This window comes from Phragmites australis, chromosome 18 (genome assembly GCF_958298935.1).
Source record: "Phragmites australis chromosome 18, lpPhrAust1.1, whole genome shotgun sequence".
In the NCBI taxonomy this organism is placed as follows: Eukaryota; Viridiplantae; Streptophyta; class Magnoliopsida; order Poales; family Poaceae; genus Phragmites; species Phragmites australis.
The window spans coordinates 23355532-23378387 of record NC_084938.1 but is presented as its reverse complement, the minus strand read 5'-3'; the positions used below and the strand labels follow the sequence as shown (position 1 = coordinate 23378387).

At 48.9% G+C, this 22856-nt stretch overlaps 2 protein-coding genes across 2 annotated transcripts; one reads left to right on the top strand and one right to left on the bottom strand.

The window, feature by feature from the left end:
- The first annotated feature begins 398 nt into the window (after positions 1-398).
- Positions 399-16402, top strand: LOC133898619 (phosphoglycerate mutase-like protein 4). Its single transcript, XM_062339308.1, has 6 exons — positions 399-671; positions 2628-2687; positions 2766-2871; positions 3005-3138; positions 11269-11344; positions 16176-16402. The coding sequence occupies exons 1-6, from the start codon at positions 399-401 to the stop codon at positions 16400-16402; spliced, it is 876 nt and encodes a 291-aa protein (XP_062195292.1).
- A 2028-nt stretch (positions 16403-18430) lies between these two features.
- Positions 18431-22627, bottom strand: LOC133898419 (uncharacterized). Its single transcript, XM_062339107.1, has 5 exons — positions 22413-22627; positions 22037-22308; positions 21779-21872; positions 21564-21675; positions 18431-18956 (listed from the first exon to the last, which is right to left on the bottom strand). The coding sequence occupies exons 1-5, from the start codon at positions 22549-22551 to the stop codon at positions 18812-18814; spliced, it is 762 nt and encodes a 253-aa protein (XP_062195091.1). The 5' UTR covers positions 22552-22627; the 3' UTR covers positions 18431-18811.
- Positions 22628-22856: the final 229 nt, after the last annotated feature.

Sequence of the window (22856 nt, the reverse complement as noted above, 5' to 3'; positions counted from 1 at the left end):
ACTGCTCGCGTGCGCCCGCACGGCCTACGAGGAGGCTGGCGCAATGCAACAGGAGAATGGCGAGCTCGCTGAGGCACATTGGGTGCTCAGCGACGGGAACAGCGGCCTGCACCGTGCGCTAGCTGGAGCAGGCTGACGAGAACGCAACAATTTTTAACCGCAACGATAAGACATGGAAGAAGGACACTTTTGTCATTTCGCGTCTTACTTAACAACAGATTGACAGGAGAAGGTACGGCAGTGGCAAATAAGGGATAAAAAAAAACCAACCAATAGTAAATAAGAAAATCTATTTTTCTCATTGGAAAATACGAAATGACCTTGGTAAATAAGGAATTCTCTCAATTTCAAGTGCCAAACCGCTGATCGTCCGCTCGGCAAGGCCTCCCATCCCGGTTATGCAATGGTCCGTCCCCACCGCCCGCGCCGCCCGACCCCTGGCGCGTCTCCCTCAACGCCTTCCTCCACCCTCCGTTGTTGCCGCCGTGTCCATACCTCATGGACCCGCCACCGCCGCACGGATCCGCTGCGTCGACACCCCGGGAGCGGCTCTGGCGACGATGTCGTCCACTTCCGGTTCCAGCGCTGAGGGTGAGGCCGCCGATGAGTTCACGGAGGTCATGATCGTGCGGCACGGCGAGATGTCCTCGAACGCCCCGCGCATCATTCAGGTGGCGCTTGCTTTTTCCTCCCGTCTCTATCTCGTAATTAAAGCTTGGTCTTAGCTCTTAACATCATGCTTAGATCAGTAATTCTGTGATGGAGAAATTGGGAAGGACCTAAGATTTGGCGCACCAGTTTTCTAGTGTTTAGAATGCTCTCGTGTGCTACTACTAGGGACTAGCCAGCGCAATTGTGGGAGAATATATTTTGGCGACAACTATTACACTGGAGTAGTATATTCAATCAGTACTGTATATAATTTGATGTAGTCATGTTAGTTGTAGAAACAGTTTCAAGAACAAGTTTTAGCTTCCCATAGTAGTTTGGACTGGGAGCACATTGGCATCCTTCTTTGCCCCATATGTACTGGCTCAGAAACCATGTATTGCATTGTTCAACTCTTTTTTTTTTTGTCAGTATAACAGTTTGCAGACTATTTTTTTTTAAACAAACCAAACAGAAGAGCTGCTGATTGGCAAAACAATGGCCACATAAGGAGTTAAAGCGATAAAACAACAACTGCTACAACACAGACTGCACCACCTCGGTCACTGACGTGTCACCCCGAAGAGCACGGCTGCCCTTCACCGAACTGACCACCGCCATGCAGGACCGGCAGCCATCGAGCCATCGTGCCCCACTGGGCCACCACCACCACAACCACCGGACACCGGCCACCATCAACGGAGCACCATCTGACCACCATATCACCATATCATCGAGCACCAGCCTAGCCACCACCATGCAGGGCTAGTCGCCACCGCCAACCCCAACACATCTCGACTCGCGCTCACAGTTGTCAAAACCCTGGTCTTGACCAAGCGTAGAGGAAGCCGTTGCGATGCTGACCGCACTGCACCGAGAAGTCTGCAGTGGTGCCGGACCCGTAGTTGCACTGTCGTTGCAGAACCGCATAGACCCACCGACCGAAGCATCGCACCAGATCTGGTCACCTCCTAGGCCGCCTCAATCATTGTCTCGATCATAGCACATAGGCTCCGCCCCACACCCATCGTCGGACACCACACTACGGATCCAGATTGCCTCACCATAATGTGTGTGCAGCTCCACCCTGCAATCCGTGCATATCCTCCTTCCATCAAGCCACCACCAAAATCATGGCTGCACCACGCAGAAAAATGCCCAGATGCTGCCAGCAACACCTACCTGGCTCCATGGTGGCCTCCAACATCTAAATTCCATTGCGCCGCGACAGGGTAGACGCAGATGGCATGGCATGGGGGGAATTCTGCCGGCGAGCGCATGAACACACGGTTCTGCCCCAAGAATAGTGCGTGCCAGCTGAGGTCCGCCTCGTGCACCGGCCACATCGCCCCATCCTCCAACCACTCCACCCTGTACACCTCCACCACGGACGCGTCCCCTTTGCTTCCGTTGTCACCTTCTTTGACTGCAAGGCCGACGTCCAAGTTGCAAACCACGTCGTCATGCACCGAGAGGAGCAGCAATTCGTTGTTGTACTCCACCAGATGCACATCGATGATGCGCATGCCACTGCCAGGGACCTTCACATCGACCAAGCCATCGCCATCTGTGTCGATAGGCTCCAGCTGAATGACCGCGGGTGCATCACTGTTGAGCTCACAGGCGTAGATCTGCTTGACGACTGCATAGCCGGCCACGCTGAAGTCCAGCTGCATCCACGCCCCGGTTGCAGACCAACCAGCCGCATGAGGATCTCAGTGGTGTCGTGAAGGGGTTGGCTGCCATGAAGAAGAAGACAACCCCCAAGCAAAAATGGGCAACGGCGCGGCAGATCCCACTGGCGGTGCCTGGATCCGACCCCCAGCATGTGGATCTTGCTAGAGAAGAGGCGCACCGATGCACAGTAACCTCGTCAGGAGGAAGCCCCGCCGCCGCCATCCTCGCCATTGCGTAGGCTTTCGAAAGCCTGCTCTAATAGTTGCGAGGTAGGAGGGAGGGGGTGGTGGCATCAGGGGCAGACCAATCAAGGGCATATGGATGCTGAGCTGAATGAGATTGGGAGGCAGCAAGTTGCTGTGGTATGGTGTGACTTAATGAGATCGTAATTAGACATTTGTGGTTCCAATTCTTATTTGGAATTTATTTAAATTCCCAAGGATCATTGTCTGTCTAAAGAAGTCAAGCCGGCTGTGATGTACTCTTCGGATCTAAAGCGAGCAGCAGAGACTACACAAACAATTGCCAGAACTTGCAATTTACCAAATGTATGTGCATCTTCCTCGTTTGTTGCTTGAATGTTTCAGAGTTTCACATTGATTCCATATTTAGAAATATACTGTTTGTACAAGATTAATTATTGGTTTAATTCTTAACAAATACAATGCTTAATCATCCCATGTTGTGTTTGATCCAGCACGGAGAGAAAGACATATTGGAGATCTGCAGGGCATGAAGTCTGAATATGCTGCTATAGAAAGGCCAGAGGCTTACAAAGCTTTTGTGTCCCACAAGAGAAACCAACAAATTCCTGCAAATAATCTTATATACTACTTTCTCTACCATTTTGTTTTCTTAGCAATGCTATGTGTTGGTGAAAGAAAATGTCTTTCACGAATAAAGTGTGGCGAGAACCATTCACTGGAGTGGTTCAAGTGTGGAGGAGAAATGAGGAGGATATAAGTGCCTAAACTTCTTAGGGAAAAACTATGTCCTTTGGCTTGGTGGCCAAGGGTCAGTATTTATACTGATATTCAGAGTGTAAATGTACAAGCGTGTCGATATGAGGCTGGTAGACATACAAGTTCTTTTCTGTACAGCGGGGCATAGGGACAACCCTGTAAATCATTGTTACTACTAGTGAGGCGGTTGTCCCAGTGGCTGGTCGTCTATTCAAGCGCCGCACTGCACCAACGTGTCAGGCGGCCACCACTTGCACCAGCATGTCAGGCAACCACCACTTGATAGGTATTAAATGTTGGTTACTTCATTGCAAGTGGGGGGCGGCCTACAGGCCCCCTCCTGATTGATCTTTCTGAAGGACCGATGGCTTCAGGAGTCCGAAGGGCTCCGAAGGCATGGCCTCCGGGACCCCTCCGGAGCTATAGGGTCCTGGAGGGGTCCTAAGCCTGATGGTCCTCAGGCCTAGACCGGCGGAGCTAAGGGGTGTCGGGGGTCCTTGATGGCAGCCCCCCAACAGCAGCCCCTCGTAAGGATGGCCAGTGGTGCGGCTGTCCCCACGGTACTCGAAGCAAGGCCTCCGACAACCCTTGGCTCTTTGGTCATGGGCCATTGGCCCTTCGACAGGTTGAGTGCCTAATGTCACCTACGAGAGAGAACATTACAAACAGCCTATAGTTAGTGACGTAGTCGTGTCTGGCTGGTCGGTAGTGGGACGCGTGGCTCCTTGATATTGAAGGGTCATAGAGAGCGGTTCCGCTTCCTGGTGATAGTACAGAAAGCATAGGATAGAACGTGCGCCCATGCCTCCAGGCGGTAATGTCTCTTTCTTGGGTGAATAAAGGTAGGAGTCATGTTCGGTTGTCCGTTACTCTCACCTGTTTTCCCCTGCTTTCACCAGCGCTCTCGTCGGCCACTGCGCCCCCACATTTCATCATTGTCAAGCGCTCCTCACGGTAATCCTAGGGGAATCATGACTCGCTCTAGCGCATGTGGCAAACCCCAACCCCGTCGGGGGGCTGCGCAACATCTAGGGACCAGGCCGCCATGCCAGCAGGAGCCGCGAGGGGCGCAGTTCCCCCACCACTTCCTGGGCCACCGTCAGGCGTGGACCTTCACCGCACCAGCAAGAAGCACCCCCAGCAGACCATCATGCTGAGGGAGTCGACCGGCCTTACGGCCATGTAGTATGTTAGGTTTTTTTTTCTTTTTGTGTTTTGTCCTCAGGGTTGCTTATGAGGTCAGGAGCTCAAAGGGGTACCCTGCATGTGGAAGCCCCTTTTGGATGTAAGTCCCATCGGTTGAATATATTGCTCAAGACATTCTTCCCCCAACTGATATTGTGGCGAGGCTCCATCGGTTCCCCATTTACACATAGTATCTACGGAGTGCTTTCACATTCTAGGTGTGCTCAAGGGTAGGGCTGGAAACGAGCCGAGCCAAGCCGAGCTCGGCTCGACTCGTAGAATCTCGATGAACTGTAGGTTCAGCTCGGTTTCTGAACCGAGCTAAAATGCCAGCTCGGCTCGGCTCGGTTGCTGGCTCGAGCCTGCTCGAGCTGGCTCACGAGCCTGCCAAAACTGGGTGCCAGAAGCATGCAAGTCGGGCTGGTTTTGCATGCATGCATACGGTTTTGCATGACTGGTGGTGACTGTCACATGCATGTGGCTACCGAATAAACAAAGGAAAAACGTGCATGCATGCATGGATCATGTGATGAGTGCTCTCGGTGGCATTAAAAAAGGCAAGGCTCAAGCCTCAAGGTGATTGCTGGTTCATGTACTCATGCATGGATCATGCGGATGGCGGACCCTGTGGGCTGTGGCCGGGCTGATCAGGCATTAGTGCAAGTCATCCATGGCTCGATTTGGCTCGCGAGCGGCTTGTGAGCTAGCTCAGCTCAGCTCAATTGCTGAAACGAGCTAGCAGTGTGGCTCGGGTTTAGTTCATTTGGGCAACGAGCCGAGCCGAGCCGAGTCGAGCCTTTACAAGCCCAAGCTAGCTCGTGAGCCGCAAGCTTTTTGTCCAGCCTTACTCAAGGGTGCCCCCGTCAATGTCTGCTAAGCAATAGGAGCCTGGTCTGTTGGACTCAAGGACGATGTAGGGGCCTTCCCATTTGTTTCAGAGCTTTCCTAGAGCCAGCACATGTCGGAGGACTAGATCTCCGGGTCTAAAAGTTTGCGGGGCGACCTTAGTATTGTATCAAGCCTTGGTCTCGACGATGTAGCAGTCGAGGTTCTAGACAGCATGAAGCCTCATGCCCTCCACAAGGTCGAGGGAAACCTCTCTTTCCCCTATATGTTCTGGTAAGTGAACCTGGAGGGAATGTCCTTGATTTCTATCGGAGTTATGGCTTCGTTGCCGAATTTGAGACAGAAGGGGGTAAACCCGGTGGGACGGGTGACCGTAGTACGAAGGGACCACAACACCTTTGGGAGCTCTTCAACCCATAGGCCTTTTGCAAAACTGATGAGATGCTGGTTTAGTCCTGAGAGGTTGTTGCCATTGGCGCGCTCGATCGTCTCGTTGGACTGTGGGTGAAGAACTGTGACAAAGCACATCTCAATGTCGAGGTCGGCACAAAACTCTCAGAACAGGTTGGAGTCAAACTGCATCCCGTTGTCGATGGTGTCATGGGATGCTGAAGCAGCATACGACACTTTTCCAGAAAAATTTCTGGACATTGTTGGCTATGATTGCTATGAGGGCCTCGGCCTTGACCGCATACCAAACATTCCCTTTGGCGTAAGGCAATGGCCTGATTAAGTCTAGCCCCCAGCGTGCCAGGAGCCAAACGGGAATGATTGGCTACAGCAGGGTTGAAGGACGGTGAATCCATCGTCCCATCCACTGGCATCCTTGGTAGGTGCGGACGAGCTCCTCGGAGTCGGTCATGATAGTGGGCCAATATAGCCCCTAGCGTAGTGCTTTGCCTGCCAGGGCACGGGGTGTGAGGTGGCTAACATAGAGCCCCTCATGAATCTCTCTTAGGAGGTCGGCCCCTTGCTCCTTGGTGACTAAGCGGAGGAGAGGGCTACAGACTCTGGTCTTGTAATGGGCTCCGTCCACCAGGATGTCCTGGGTGAGGATGTAGTACCGGAGGTTGCGGGAAGCCATCAAAGTGCATATGCCACCTTTTTGAGTTGTGTGTAGTGCGTATTGGCCTCGGCTAGGGCCTCTGAAACATAGTAAACTACCCTGTGAATAGAATGACCTTCCTTCTCCTCCTTCCGTACGAGTATGGAACCTACAGCGGAGGCAGAGGCGTAGATGGCTAGGTACAGGAGGAGCCCCTAGTGAGGAAGGGGTATAGCGAGTGTCTTGAGGTTGGAAAGGTGGGCTTGAGGGCCTCGAAGGTGTCCTGACACTCTATCGTCCACGTGAATGGCCTAGAGCCCCTCAACATTTTGAAGAACAGAAGGTTATGCTCGGTGGACTTGGTAAGGAAACGACTGAGGGCTACAAGGCAACCGACTAGGCGCTAGACCCCCTTCGAGGTGGTGGGGGTGCCATCTCCGTGATGGTACGGATTTTGCCAGGGTTAGCCTTGATGCCTTGCCTGAAGACGAGGTGCCCTAGTAATTTTCCAGCTTTGGCACCGAAGATGCACTTCTCTGGTTTAAGCCACAAGTTAGTGACCCAAAGGTTATTGAAGGTTTCCTATAAGTCTGCAATGTGGTTAGCTTCAAGCTTACTTTTAACGACTATGTCATCGATGTAGGCATCCACATTGCGTCCTAACTATTGTTCCAGGATTTTCTGTACTAGGCGAGAGAAGGTAGCTCTAGCATTTTGGAGGCCAAAAGACATCTAGACGTAGTAGTACACTTTGAAGGGGGTACTGAAGCTGATCTTTCCCTTGTCCTCTGCAACCATCCACACCTGGTGGTATCCAGAGTACACGTACAAGAAGCTCAACAACTCACAGCTAGTGGTGGAGTCCATCAGCTGGTCTATGCAAGGGAGTGGGTACGGGTCTCGTGGGAAGGATTTGTTGAACGTCGTAAAGTCAATGCACATGCGTCATTTCCCATTAGGCTTCTTGATTAGGACAGGATTTGACAGCCACTCTGAATAGATGGCTTCCCGAATGACACCGGCCTCTAGTAGCTTCCGGACCTCCTCCTTTGTGGCATTCGTTCGCTCGGTGGACAGCTTGCGAAGACCCTGTCGTATAGGCCAGGCCTGCGAGTAAACCCGGAGGGCATGCTCAATGATGTGGTGATTGACTCCGGGGAGGTCCTGCGGAGACCGTGCAAATACATTGGAGTTATCCTTTAGGATGGCTATGAGCTGGGCTTCCTGTTCTGAAGTGTGGTCTGCCCTAATTTAGGAAGCTTGATTGGGGTTCCCTACTCCCAATGGGATGTGCTTGGCATCCCCTTCCGGTCGTGGCTTCAGAGGGACTCGGTGATTGAGGCAAGAGGTATCTTTAAGGGAGCCTTCAGCCACATTATGCATGTGGTAGCTATCGAGGGGGCGGGGTGCGCATACTCGATGCGCCTAGCCAAGTATTGATCACCGTGTATGGAGATCAGCCCCTGGGGCCCAGGTATATTCATGCAGAGGTAATTGTGATGGGAGACTACTCTAAACTTGTTCAGAGTTCATGGGCCTAGGATGACATTGTATGTGTAGTGCACGGCCACGATGTCGAAGGTGATCATCTTGGTCTGCATAGCGAAGCCTTTGTCGAAGGTGACCAGCAGCTCTATCTGACCCAGGGCATCAAGGGGAGCCCCATTGAACCCTTAAAGGGGCCTCTGGGCTGGAGAGAGCTGGCTTCACGGAATGCAAAGCTAGTCGAATGCATGTACGAAGAGGATATCTGCGGAGCTTCCACTGTCGATCAGCATCCTCCGAACTTCGATTTCGGTGATGTTTGCCGTGATGACCAGCATGTCGGTATGGGGGAAGTTTACTCTCATAGCGTCATCATGGGAGAAGGTTACATGGTCTTACGCCCATCCAGGGATTTGGTAGTGGATGCTGGTGGCTCCAGCGTGGTTGACCCCATGTGCATAGTCCCATCGCTGCTGCTTCGAGGAGCCATCGGAGGGTCCTCCTCCTGTTATGGTCAGGACCACCTGCCTAGCATAGTACTCTTCATCGACATGCAGCACCATGGGTAGCAGCGGCGGTGGCGAAGGTAGAGCCAGTGAGGGTGGGCTCTGCTAGGCTAGGTGATCAATCTAGCAGCCTGCTGCTAGCCGATGACCTCCGCGCTGCTCGTCGCCAGCCCTATCCACCGCCACGCGAGCTGCCTGCCTCTCAAGTTACTCCTCTTGAAAGGTGATGAGGGTTCGGTAATCTTTGGTGTTGTGGGCTCGTCCTGCCCCATGTAGAGTGCACCAGTATCATTTGTCTGACTGCCAGTCTAGGACGCACTGCCACTCAGGGATGGCTCTGAAGCTCCCATGGCCGCGCCCCTAGAACGGGGCGAGCTCAGAGCCCCTTGGGTTTGAGCGATGTTGTGCATGCCGCACCACTACTTTTATCGAGGCATGTGCGCCTCGAAGCCCTCATCTTCGTCGGAGCCCCTTTTTACCGATGCAAGTGGCAGGGCATGGGGGGTGGGGTTCTCAGGCTCAATGCAGGGGGTCATGGTGACATGCATGATCTCCTGATGGAACCACTCCTACTCCGCACGTGCGTATTCCTTGCACTTGCACATGAGGGTGCTTACTGAGCGCACCAGGCATCGATGTAGTTGATCAAAGAGACGCCCGGTGACCAAACCTTGGGTGGCGGCGTCAATGACTGATGACTCAGAAATACCTTTTACCTAGACCTTGGTCTGGATGGACCTTTAGAAGTACTACTGGAGGGTCTCACCGGGCTATTTCTTAATGGCATACAGGCTCCCAGAGGTCACCGGCTCGATGAAGGTACCATATAAGTTGTTGTAGAACATGTCCCTGAGCTGGGCTCAGGTGTAGATAGATCCGAGCTCCAACGCCTAGAACTATCGGAGGGTAACTCCCTCCAGAGTGAGAGGAAAGCACTTGGTCATGGTGTCCTGCCTACCTCCAATGGCTTCGATGGCGAGGGCATATGCTTGAGGGAACTCCTCTATGTCCGACCCGCCTTTTGATTTAGGTAGTTTTGGTGTCCGGAATCTGTTCGGGAAGGGTACAGCCTATAGGTCCGCCTAAAGGGGAGAGTCAGAGTTGATGAGCGGGGCCTCGTGCCGACGGGCCCGAGGCTCAACTGCCTGTTGGTTGACCGCAGATGGCACGCGGTGATGATGCGTCGTGATGTCGAAGCCCTCCCTGGCCCTTGGAGCCTGGGCTAGCGCAATGTTGGCCGTTATGGGCCCTAGCATGAGCATGTCGGTATGCGGTTGTGCAGCCCTCAAGGCCACCTGCAGCTCCTCCAACTGGGATCGGAGGGCCACCGCATTCGCCTAGTTATCGGTTGTGGCGGCTTGTGCAGTTGTGGCCTTAGCCGCAGCTCCTTGGGATGCAATGAGGTCCGCACCTTGGTGCAACTGAAGGGCCTCTGGAATGCCGAGGCCCCTAGAATGAGCCATGGCCAGGGTTGTGGCCGGATCACCACTGGCCACGGGGCCCTCATTTCGACCAGTTGAGGGGCTGGCATCGGCGTAGTGTGAGCTTAGTTGTGGCAGTCGTGTGGACTTTCGCACTGGTGTGGTCGAGGAGTCAACTGCCTAGACCGCCGCCCTGACAGTTTTCTTCTTTGGCGGTATCCTACCTCTCATCGTGATTCTACACTTATTCTCTCCCCATGGACCACCAACTGTTGGTGAAAGAAAATGTCTTCCATGAACAAAATGCGGTGAGAACCAATTCATAGGAGCGGCTCAAGTTTGGAGGAGAAGTGGAGAGGATATAAGTGCCTAAAGTTCTCAGGGAAAAATATGTGTTATTTGGCTTGGTGGCCAAGGGTCAATATTTACATTGATATTTAGAGTGTAAATGTATAAACATGACTATATGAGGCCAATAGACATACAAGTTCTTTTCTGTACAGCAGGGCATAGGGACAACCATGTACATCATTGATACGGCTAGTGAGACAGTTGTCCTAGTGGTTGGTCATCTATTCCAGCGCCGCACTGCATCAGCGTGTCAGGCGGCCACCACTTGCACCAGCATGTCAAGCGGCTACCACTTGATGGTTAATAAATGTCGATCACATATGGGGTCCCAGAGGGGTCCTGAGCCAGATGGTCCTTAGACATAGACTGTCAAAGCTAAGGGGCGTTGAGAGTCCTTGATGACAACCCCCGACACTACGCATACTGACATATAGTCTAACATGTATGAGTAACCTGAAGGATCTTCTGAGGCAGATGTGTAAAACCTATATACATTAAACATCCCTCAGTAAAACACTATTGGTTTAAACATGTAAATGGAACATGGAATGGTTTTCTTCATTAGAAATGTGTGTACTTAGTTTAAGGCTTTAAGATGATATGCTGAAATGATCCGTTAATATGATCAATCTTCTGTAAGCTCTCATAGGCTTTTACCTACTTCTATGCAGTGGCAGAGCTTCAACAAAAATTAAGAGGAACCAGTTCAAAGGATTAATCAACAAACTTATATAAAAAACTAATTTGTTACTTGATAAATACATATTTACTGAAATATAAGTGCATAACTAAGTGCTTTTCAATGACAAAGGAGGCCAAGGCCCCCAATCGTCTTCATTAAGCTCCGCTAGTAGTTCTATGCACAACTTGAAATGATAAAATCCATTTTCACTGCCGATGGAATCAGTCCTCAGCTACATGCTTACTACAAGCAAATGAATCACTTAAGGCAGTAGAAAATAGAAAATTCTTATAGGCAAAAGCCATTTTCTCTAGGTTGCATTGGACTGGAAAGAAAACGTTATGATTTTAAGGGCTATCATATATGATCCCCACAAAACTTTTCGTAAGGATTTATCATATTCTTTAACTAGATTTATACCTAGGTTATGGATTGTTTTCTCACTGCTTTTGTTTCTTAGGGTGGTGGAGAGAGTCTTGATCAACTATTAGAACGATGCGTCTCGTGCTTGTATGACATTGTTGAGAAACACAAAGGTACACTATGAACTTCATTCTTGGACTCTTTAAACCAGTCTTTTATTATGAATTCAAACTATTAATATTTCCTTAGAGGAAAAAGTTCAGTTTTCAACCCTCGGCTCTTTGCGTGGTTCATTTTTCAACCCTGAACTCTAAAACTATTTGGAACACAACCTCCAAATATTAGTGCCGGTGCAAAATACCACCTTGCCTAAAACTCTAGTGGTTTTGGCTGACATAGCCCAGTTTTAGCTGAGGTGGCATCCACATGTGTACACAACCTAATGACATGGTCACACCAGTGAATACAAATCAACAAAACAAATTAAAAAATTACATAGGACCACGTGTCATCCTTTATGTAGGATCGAGAGTGGAAACTAGAGGGGAGTGAATAGGAGCTTCTTCTCAGCACTCTCTAGCCGACTGGTGACTTGAGCATGCACATTACGAAGCTCGGCAAATTCAGCCATGACAATCAGGCAACTCTCACACTCCTCAACATCGAGTCTAGACCTAAGCAATGCAAGTTCAGTAGAGATAGACTCATACTTAGGCCTAAGATCCTTCAACTCAGGCACAACTTTCTTAATTAACCTATCCTGGCTAACGTGAGCATCATTCAAGGTATCGACTTGGATGAAAAGCTGGTCGTAGGAAGGTAATATCTTGGAAGGATCAAGCTCGGGATCGCTATTGTCGTTGTTATCGCCTACCATGAAGCAGAGGCCGGTGAAGTCCTTGACCTTCTTCTTGTTCTTTGATTGCGGTTCATCCTCCTCTGAGCTCTCCTCCTCGCTGGAAGAGGTGTCGATGTCACCGAGAGCCGCCACAAATGCCCTAGAAGCCGCCTTGGCTAACTTCTTTGCCATCTTGTCACGGTTCTTCTTGAAGAAGGGCTTCTTTTTCTTCTTCTTATGCTTGTTGTAATCGTGGTCACCATCCTCCCTCTTCTTAACCTTAGGGCAGTCCACCTTAAAGTAGGTAGTGTCACCACACTCAAAGCAGGCACGAGAACCACCCCTCCTCTGATCTTGATGATTGTTGTAGAAATGGGTGAACTTCTTCACAATCAGCACAAGGTCCTCATCATCTGGCACGTCCACCTGCTCCTCTGTGACAAAAATCAAGGAAGACAAAACAAATCCACTCGATAAAGTGTTAGCACAACAAAAACCAGCTACAGACTGATTGCCACCACCAGGTGTAGAAACCAACACCATATTCTGAGACAGGGGATTTTCGAGACCGATCCAAGCCGCCTTGGCTATCTCGGTAGACTTGAGCTTGCTGAAGAGCTCATCATAAGTCAATGTGTCGTAACTTGGAGACTCTTCAATTCTCGAGATCTTCACTTCCCCTATAATACGATCAAGAGTATAAAGAAGCTTGATCCCTCTCTTGTGGTCAGAATAGGGCAAACACCAGTTGATCAAAGATTTCTAATAATCCCATCAAAGCGAGCAAATATCACATCCAAAGACTCTCCAAGGCCTTGCACAAACATTTAGTATTCTTGGTTGTATGTGCTTTGAGGTCTGACCTTAATCTGATTAGTGTCTTCATGAAAGACACTCAGAGTACTCCAGATCTCCCGACTATACGAAGATGTTGAACCCTATCAAACTCATTCCAACTCAGGCCAGTGAACAAAAATTTTCTTACCTTGTTGTTGGCCTCATATTGTTCGATTTGAACATGAGTCATGCGAGCAATAAGGATCTCATATTTGGAATCAACTACTTCCCATATTGTTCTTTGGCTTAGAAGATAAGCCTCTATATGCACCTTCCAGTACGAAAAATCATGACCATTAAACAGCGAAATTTTTTCACTTCTCTCCATGTCGCCTATGGATCACAAAGCCAGGTAAAGTTAACAAGTAATCAAACCGGCTTTGATACCAATAATAGGATTGAGAGTGATGACTAGAAGCAAAAATAAACACCTCAACAAATTTCTTACGAAATTAATGGCCTCCTCCTATTCGATCACCTAATGCACCTATACAAGAGAATTACAATAGAATACAACACAAATACACAGTGGAAAAACTACACCTACCCAGAAAGTCCGAAGACTTCAGAGAATGATCATAAACCAAACTTGAAGATTCAATAAAAAGTGGGTCTCATGGTTGGAATCGAACACTAGGTTCCACAACAAATCAATCTATAACTCATCTCCACACAAAGGTTGAATCTTGAGAAAAGATCACTTAAGGATCAAGAGATGAACACCTGGTGAAGAAGATCTCCAAGATGATGATCTAAAGGCAAGGAAATTCAAGAATCTATCACATATGCATGTGTATGTAAATTTTATGCCTTTAGCATCAAGAAGAACAACCTCTCAAGGTGTTAAAATTTCAGCTCTAAAAGAAAAACAAAAATCAATACTGAAGAGAAAACTTGCACACAAAGAAAGGGAACCAAGAGAGGGAAACTAGAATGAGGGGAATTCAAGCATATGTAACAAAATAAACTTTATTACTCAAAGAGATCAGCCCTATTTTAAGCAGATTATAAAGATTTTCCTCACAAAACTCTCATCTATTATATAGGCTAAGCATTCATCATCATTTCCTCTAAAACCCTAGCACAATGCTCCCATATGGGTAGCACAAGAGGCTCAAATGGCTGACCCATCCTGTCTCATAACCATATCCCTTTATTTATAGGTCTAGAAAATGACCCTCAAGTTTCCTAGCTTTTCCTAAAATACCACTCTCTTGTGTTACACTCCCACCTACCACTAAGGGTATTTTAGTCTATTTTCTTCTTCATTCATCGGATGGCCTCGGCGCTTTCATGACTTGGCTTCATCTTAACGCAAGCTTTACAATGGTGTCACATACTCCTCCAGTCCTCATACGGTTTTGAGGTCAAACTGTGAAACCCTAGTATGCTTCTCAAAGCGTGACTAGCAGCCACTTGCTTCCAACTTAAGCAAGCGCTCTGATGATGATGCACATCCTCCGTCTTGTGATCTTGACCACCGATAAGTCTCTCCTACTCCCGATCCCTCAGGCCGCCTTGCACTTGCACTAGCATCCCCTTCGCTTGACTTTGTCAACACGTCGTCTTCATCCTCTGTTTCATGATTTGCTTGACCTTCATGTGTATAGCTAGGATCACCCTTGACTCCGCCTGACCCTCTTTAATCGTCTGGCACCAAACACCCGCTTAGCCTCGATCACCCGTCGTTGACCGCCAATTTGCATTCATCACCTACACACTTTGAAACAAGTAAACACATCTCTCCACACACTAAAACATCTCTAGGTTAGCACAAAATCTAAAACTTCAACTCAGAGCATATCCTGCAGAAAACGTGAACATAGGATGTTCCGGTGTGTTTTGCTCCTAACCACCAGACCATCCGGTGAGCGTAACACTATCTGTTTTAGGAAAATTTTGCTCTCTGTAAGAAAAGATCTGGTGAAAGCTTCCGGTAATCTCATATCCATCACTGGATAATTTAAAGTATACCAATTTACCGAACCACCCTTCTGCAACCTCTTTACAACAAAAGTTTCAGTGCATTCTCCAGTGTTCACAAACTCAGCACTAGACTATCCGACGTACATAATCAAACTTGGCATAAAAAATCATCTCTCTATAGAAAATACTTCGACACTCTCTAAGTCCATCACCAGACCATCGAGTGTTTGTTTCTATTTCTGCTTTAGCACTAAAAATACTCTGGTGCTTACTTCACCATAACACCGAACTATCTGGTGTGGTAAAAAGACCCATACACCAGATGTTCCGGTGAGGCATAATTTCCTAGACTCGAAAACAGTCTGCTTCAATTCAAACTTTGGTTAGTCATAGTCTGCTTCAATTCAAACTTTGGTTAGTCATAAATAAGATCACACACAAATAAGCTCATGTCAACTAAAATCATTTCAAATCTAATGTTGTCAATGACTTATCATATATAAACTAAGACATATTTCAACTTAGTTTGTTACTTTAATCTCCCTTCTTCCTCGATCTTCTTCCCTGCAGCACCTCTCTGAATCTCTCTTCCCTTCACTGACCCAAATACCCAATTGGGCATCACCAGAGCTCTCATCTTATCCCTATTCTATTCTTATATCTCTCCAGCCCTCAGCCTGAAGCTCAACATCCACACCCACTCGTAGCACTCGCAGCATCTCGTAGACTCATAGGTTGTATCAGGCAGCAGCTCGTGGAGGATGACTTTTGCAGGGTGCTAATGAGGTCGTTTATCGCTTCAAGGAATGCATCCACATCGGCGGAATCCGCCCATAAAAGCCTGCGCATGGTCAGGAACGTTGAGGCTGAGCCACTGAGCACGACAACGCTAACGTGCGAGGTGCAGCCGGAGGCGAAGGCAAATTGCAGAGGAGGCAGAGGTGAAAGGCAGCGATGCAATGCAAGAGAGAGGGGATGAAGAAGAACAAGAACTATATTTAGAGATTTTGTTTACGTGGCACCATGTAGCATACAAGTGAGTAAAACATGGCACCTAAGATCCACGTCAGCGTAAGGTACTGCCATGCCACCAAAACCATTAACAAGGGGGTATTTTGCACTGGAATTGATAGTTGGGGGTTGTGTTTCAAACGGTTTTGGAGTTAAGGGTTAAAAAACGAACCCAGAAGAGTTGAAGGTTGAAATGTGGACTTTTTCCTTTTGTAGACATGATTACTTGGATTGTGTAAGACCCGGAAGGAATGCCATAGAAGAGAAGGGGTTAAGGCAGCATCGTGAAGTTTTGGTAAACATAAATATTTAGTGCCAAATAACAGTTTGTGATTCACTTGCACTTGGGATATGAGTTACCTGCGAGCTTATGAGCTGCCGTCTACTGACAGGGGAGCGGGTGATCGTGGTCTCATGTGGCTGTATCATCAGAGAACTCTACAGGCATGCCAGTCCTACGAAGCCGCTCCATGGTAAAATACACAACACATCAGGAAGTGTTATCCTTGTGTCTGGTACCACCGGCCGTTGCATTGTCAAGATGTGGGGAGACATCAGTCACCTTCAGGAGACCGGTGTCCTGGAGAATGCCTTTGGTGGGGATAAGACCTCTGCCTAATTTCAGCTTTTGGACCATTGCACTTGCAACATTGATTTTTTTTTTTTTTGAAACGATAATAACTTCTCTGCTTTGATTGCAAGCAAATTAACAGATCCACATACACCAGCTAACCTATTACATCAGGGAACGAAATCAGGCACTCAGGCCGAGCACAAAATACTGGAAACAACAAAAGGACCGAACACCTCTAGTATCAGGGATCACAGAACAAGCACACAACATCCTGACCAGACAGGGGGATCTGGCACCCCACTACACAAGACCAAAACGAAAGCAAGACAGGAACCCCTACAGCTTCATCACATCCGACTGGGGGATAGTGTTTGGCTGGAAGTTATAGCATCACACCGCGAGGTGATCAAGAGCCGGGTGAAGTAGATCCTTGTCGCCCTCCTTGAGCAGGATCTTCCAACTCTACAAGCACGAGAGGCTTTTGAGAAGGATATCAATCGGCTTGTTGGGGAAGACATTCTCGATTGCCATCTTGATTCTGGCGCCCCACAAAGACCAGGTAATACCTGCAAAAAAGAAAAGACACAGATTTGCGGGAATATTCAGATTCTTTAGCAAGCGGCCAGAAGCAAGGTCGTCGAGGTTTTTGGGCTAATCCGCCCAGCCAAAGCATTCTCTTAGCGCACTCCATGGGAACTTGGCAGTGACACATTGGAAGATGATGTGCTCGACGGTTTCCTTTTTCCCACAGAGGCAACATAACTTACTCCCTTTTCAACCTCTTCGTATTAGTGTAGTTGCGGTTTAGAGTCTATCATTGAATATTTGCCAAAGGAAGATTTTTATCTTCTGAGGAACTTGCAGCATTGATCACGTGCGAATAGTACACATTGTCATCATCTTTTAGCTGTAACGAATCAATTGGAAAATGATACACTTGTATAGCTAACACTTTCTGGCTTTCCATTGCTGCAAATATGTGGAGCTGAAACGATTTGCGTTTGCGCGTACTGTTCCTATCCCATGGTCAGGGGCGGATCCACAGGGCGCAAGGGGTTCAAGCCTCCTATTCTGGACGCACTTTAGAGTCCTCTATAAATTTTTGGGTATAGAAGAAGAAAAGAAAAGGATGGGGAGGAAGAAGAGGGAGAGCCAATCTACTTGTGTTCTTAGATCCGCTACTGTCCATGGCCCTATCCGGTTGCTGTTTAGGCACATTGATTATATTCTGTCACTAGGAACATGGCGGATTAGTCGCACCGGATGCAAGGCGTGCAATCGGGCACGCAGGCGCACAGACAGGGCATGGGCCGAGGGAGTAGCGAGTCCTTCTCAGATGGGCATTCGCGGGGAACACTGAAACCATTTCCAGCTAACCGAATACAGATGACAGCAACCTTTCGCTTTCGTCCAAAAGAACACCATGATTGCCGTACAGTGGCTAACCACTTGAAATGCAGCCCTGTTGACACAACTGCGTGCGTACCGGGGGCCACTCTCTTTCGCTCGAAAGAGCGTTCTCGAATACTCTAGGTTCCTACTTGTACAAAGGCCACCGCTGCTTGTTCAGCCAAGTCTCGAGACAATCTGCAGGTGTTCATGCATATCTATTACAGTTTAGACCAAACGCTTTTGGCCCAGCTTTTTATAGAAAGCAGAAACTGTTTTGCTGGGGATACCAACTTACAAGGACAGGATTACAATTGCAAAATTCAACCAAAACCTCTAACCTGAACGACAGGACCATCGGTTTCTAGCTCAAAAGATAGGCAAATCAGCATTAGGATATCACAGCGCAGAAATGAGCCACAAACCACATCTAAAGACCAACCGATACCTTTAAACCATCTTCAACTCTTGTTCTGATGTGTTAATCATGTAATAGATTAGATTGTCTTGAGCTTGGGTTATGATACTAGCTCCTTTTTTGCAAAACTGGTAACCCCAGTATATCTCTAAACTGCTGTTGGCTTTATAAAAACAGGAAAATGTTTCCTTTTGTCTAAAAAAAAAGACCAACCGATACCTCTACCTTAGTTCATAGTATATATTACAGTTTACAAGCCCAGGATCAGATGCTCAACTGCCGTAGCAACCATCAAGCATGCATATCTTGCACAAATACAAGAGCTTGCAGGCCGATCGCCGCCGCCGGCGATTGGGGCAAGAGGAAAAGAAAGCCAATGAAAGCTGCACTGTCGCTTTCAGCAGCAATTCCTGCGCACAAACGGAGGAACCAGCGGCGACCGGCGAGCATCACACACTAAAGCTAGCGCGGCGCGAACTTGCGACCCGGGACGGGGACACGATTCCCGATCCGCAGCCGCGCACACACACGCGCGAGACGACACGGCCGGAACTGAATCTCTCCTGCTTGGAAATGTAGCACACCACTAAAGATGCCACTGGGCCACACGACAGTCGCACGCAGCAGCTGCTAGCTCGATCGTACTGCTACATGAAGGACGGTGACCGGATGTCCATCTCCTGCGTCCAGGCGCTCTTGTCCTGGGCGTGGACGTGCCAGTAGCTCTGCGCCACCGCGTCCGGGTCCGCGCCCGCCGTGTCGCCCGCGCCGGCCCTGCTGCTCCTCGGCGACCTGACCACATGACAAAGAGGAGATCAGCGCTTCCGTCAGTATCGACCTCTCACTGCTCTTATGTTTCGTAACGTTTATCTATAATCTTAAAAATATCTATCATAAATTATTTATTTATTGCGATAGCTAAGAATACTTTATAGTCTATTTTTTTTATATCCTTAAATATATGCATACATTTATTCCAACGCTGATGAGTTACTTGCTCTCATCTTTACATTAATTAGAGATAATACAGTCATCTAATTGTATTTTTTCATTTGATTTTTAGTACTTCTTAGTTTGTAGATAATAAGTAAATGTGAATAAATATTGCGAAACCGAGAGATTCCGATGTTGTTCGCGTCCCAACTTGAAACTTACACGTGGATCTAGACCTGGTGCTCGGGCGCAGGGTACCGAAAATTCGCCAGCCGGCCGCGCCGACGTGTGGCGCGATGCCCCGCGCCGCGCGGTGACACCTCGCGGCCTTTTGGCCAAAAGCGGCGTGCACGCGGCACGCATCGGGGGCTACGGTCGCGCTCGGCACGGGCACACCTCGGCGGGATAAAATCGCCAGCTTTGGGGCGGCGGGAACGCGGCGGCATATACCCCGCGCGAACGTGTCCAGCCGAGGGGCGCGGTCCCCGGTGTCCGTCCAAGGAGGTCGCACGGGAAAATGCTCCGGGTGCAACGTGCCCGCAGGCAGTCGAGCAGGTGCCGCAGCCTCCGAGCAGCCTGGATATTGACGAGGCGAAAAGCGCATCTCGATTCTCCTCGACGGCGAAGAAACCAGAACTTTACATGTACTGGTAGATCACTACGTGGAGATCACTCCGTGGATTCGCAAAAGTCAGAACTGGACTCTGCATGCAGGTTCCAAAGTTGTGTTGCAGAAAATAGGAGTATCACGCATAAAAATCAATGATTGGAGGGATGCAAGTTGTGTTGCTCGAATTAATCAGGAGTATCATCCTGATTCTTTTGATTGTTGTCGACCACGTGTTCAGTTAGATGCTTGTCGCTCTTGGTTCATTTTGTGCCTTTGGAGGAGCCAAGCTTGAGAGCCTGGGTCAGCGGTCCAGATGGGATCCTGCTAATTGCCGCGCGCTGCTCGGATAGCACACCGACAAAAAGCGCTCGCAAGTCGTCCGCCCCATTCAGTTACGAGGTCGCACACGTCGGCGTCTCACGGTCTCACTCGTTTCACCCAACCCGATCGGGAACCAGCAAAGCAACAGTGCGCTGGTGGCTCAAAAGTTGTCTCAACTAATTTGAGAAAAAAGTGTAGCTCATAAGTTATTAAGAGAAGTTTAACTTAAAAGTTATCAAGAAAAACAATTTAGCAAAAATTATCGATAAAAAATTTTCAACATAAACTTTTTTTTCAATAAAAATATCAGCCCACGACTTCTACTCTTTTGAGTTGAATCAGCCGTGTGCACGTTCTCTTTTTTCCTATCTAGACTGCAGTAGCTTAGGTCGGCTTAGAGGCCGCCCGCCCTCCACCACTCCGTTTTCCTATCGCTCGAGCCGGCCTGTAATCGGTCCCTCAATCCAGCGCGAGTAGGTCCGTGAGCTGCTCAGACGGCATCGTTCGTAACTTAGGGCTTGTTTGTTTCAGCTAGAGATTCTGAAAAGCAGTTTATAAAAGCTGGATTGTGAAAAGCTGAATTGTGAATAGCTTTTAGACTGTAGATTCTAAAAAAATTTAATGAACAGTTTAGTAAAATGGACTTTCACAATCTATCAAAAACTGAGAAAAACCAGCTTCTCAGATTTTCACAATCCAACCAGCAGATTTTAAAAAGCTATAACCAAAAGCTGCCTGTTTATTTCAGCTTCGGATTATAAAAGCTGAAAGCCAGAATCCGAAGGTGAAACAAACAGGGCCTTAGCCGCTGGCGGGCGCTAGGAATAGTTTTTTTTTTTTCAGATGGCACCTTCACAGAGAATTAACGTTCCACACGATCAAATATCTCGCTAAGATTCAGATGCCGCATTTTTTGTAGAGGTGCAGATGTCGTATATATCCGTGCCACCGTTAGGGAATGGATTCTTGCATATTATGTTTCTTTTGTTGTCTTTCCTGAAAATGGCCTCTGGGCGGATCAGATCTACACATTGGGATACCGCTGGACCACTCTGACTAGGGAGGCAGGCAACGATGAGAGATTTGGGAACTACCAAAACTGTGGTTTTTGGTGTATCTTTTGGTCTTGTCACAGCTAACTTGTGGGGCAAAGCTTAAGTCAAAATAATATTGACGTTACTTTACTATATATCTAACGACATATATAATTTTATATAGTTGATATAAACAGATTACTAATAAAAAAATTATTCACTCTGATGCCAGTGCGCCACCCAAACTACACGTAGTTTCACTCCTTGCTCATATGTCAATATTCCATGTCCGCTTGCCAACACCCGTCCAGAGCCTGATTACGAACTAGCTAGCACAAATTTGGCATGTACTAATTCCGACGCAAATGCACGTAGATGAACAGCTAGGTCGAGCAAAGTCACGGTCTTGAAAAAGAGCAAGAACGAATATGTGTGCGCGCGAGCGCGTATAGTCGAGGGGGCGGGGGGGGGGGGGGATGGATGTGATGAGTTCTCACTGACCTCCTGTCGCCGATAACGCCGTCGATGATCACGTGAGCAACGTGCACGCCGGCCGGCTGGAACTCCTTGGCCAGCGACTGGGACAACCCCCTCAGAGCAAACTTGCCGCAGCCTGCATGGAGGCGTTTAGCGCGCGCGCGGGCGCTCATCAGCCTCAGGAATTGCTTGGCACAGAAGCGAGTGTGTGTTTGCTTTGCTTAGCGGCCGGTACTTACTTAGATCGGAGTAGCCGGCGAAGCCGGTGACCGACGCCGAGGAGCCCGTTAAGATGATGGTGCCCCTGCCCCTGTCCACCATCCCCGGAATGACCTGCGATGTGATCGATCAGCGACATGCAGAGAGGTATGTGTCAGGACACGAGCGCGCGGTTGTTGGATTACGTACGCGCGCGGGCGACTGTAGAAGTGGAGGTCAAGATCGATCGATCGAGAGGGAAGGAGAGGTGGAGTTATTGAGGGAGGGGTGGTGCGTACTTGTTGCGCGCAGTGGAAGGCCCCTGCGGCGGAGACGGCCAGGGCGCGGTGGAAGGCGTCGGGCGAGATGGCGAGGAAGGGCGTGGGGTGTGCGGCTGCCGCGTCGGCGGGCGGCTCGCAGGCGTTGTAGACGAGCACCTCGACGGGGCCGAGGGAGAGCACGCCCTCGAAGGCCTCGCGCACGGAGCGCGCGTCGGCGCAGTCCACCCGGAGCGCGAACACCTGCGCCTTCGCCTCCTGCGCGATCTCATCGGCCAGCTGCGACAGCTTCTCTGCACGCGGCAACACAACAAGTGTTATTTACACCGTTAAACGCGCGCGTGCATCGACCAGCGGTCGTGCAAGAACGGCGTGGAGAGAAAAAACGGGGACGTGCCGAGGTCGCCGGAGAGGATGGCCACCGTGTAGCCCTCGGAGGCGAACTTGCGTGCCACCGCCGAGCCGAGCCGGGGGCCGACGCCGACCACGGCGGCGATGCCCCTGGAGGAGTTCGAGCCGGACACTGACCTCAGCATATGGATGGAGAGAGAGAGAGAGTTGCTACTTGGCGAGACAGCGAGCAGTTCCGGTGTCCAGTTTTTTTAAAAACGAAGGAGAGCTGCTAATTTGAGAGGAAAATAAGCAATCATGTTCGCTCTCTCTAGAAGTCACAAAATTATCACGATTCGAAAAAAAAGAAAAAGATCTAGAACACTTATAGTTATAAACATCTAACGGTCTAGATTAAATAAAAAATTCATATTAAATATGATTAATAAATAGATAAATTCGAAAATCAAATAGTCGTATCAAATACGATTCGTAAATACTAAATTCGGAA

Coding starts and splice junctions, on each gene's coding strand:
- LOC133898619 (XM_062339308.1), top strand. CDS start 399: ATGCAATGGTCCGTCCCCACCGCCCGCGCCGCCCGACCCCTGGCGCGT. Junction 2,872..3,004: donor CAGAACTTGCAATTTACCAA/ATGTATGTGCAT, acceptor CTTAATCATCCC/ATGTTGTGTTTGATCCAGCA. Junction 11,345..16,175: donor CATTGTTGAGAAACACAAAG/GTACACTATGAA, acceptor GTCTACTGACAG/GGGAGCGGGTGATCGTGGTC.
- LOC133898419 (XM_062339107.1), bottom strand. CDS start 22,551: ATGCTGAGGTCAGTGTCCGGCTCGAACTCCTCCAGGGGCATCGCCGCC. Junction 21,873..22,036: donor CCTTCCACTGCGCGCAACAA/GTACGCACCACC, acceptor ATCACATCGCAG/GTCATTCCGGGGATGGTGGA. Junction 21,676..21,778: donor CGCCGGCTACTCCGATCTAA/GTAAGTACCGGC, acceptor GCCTCCATGCAG/GCTGCGGCAAGTTTGCTCTG.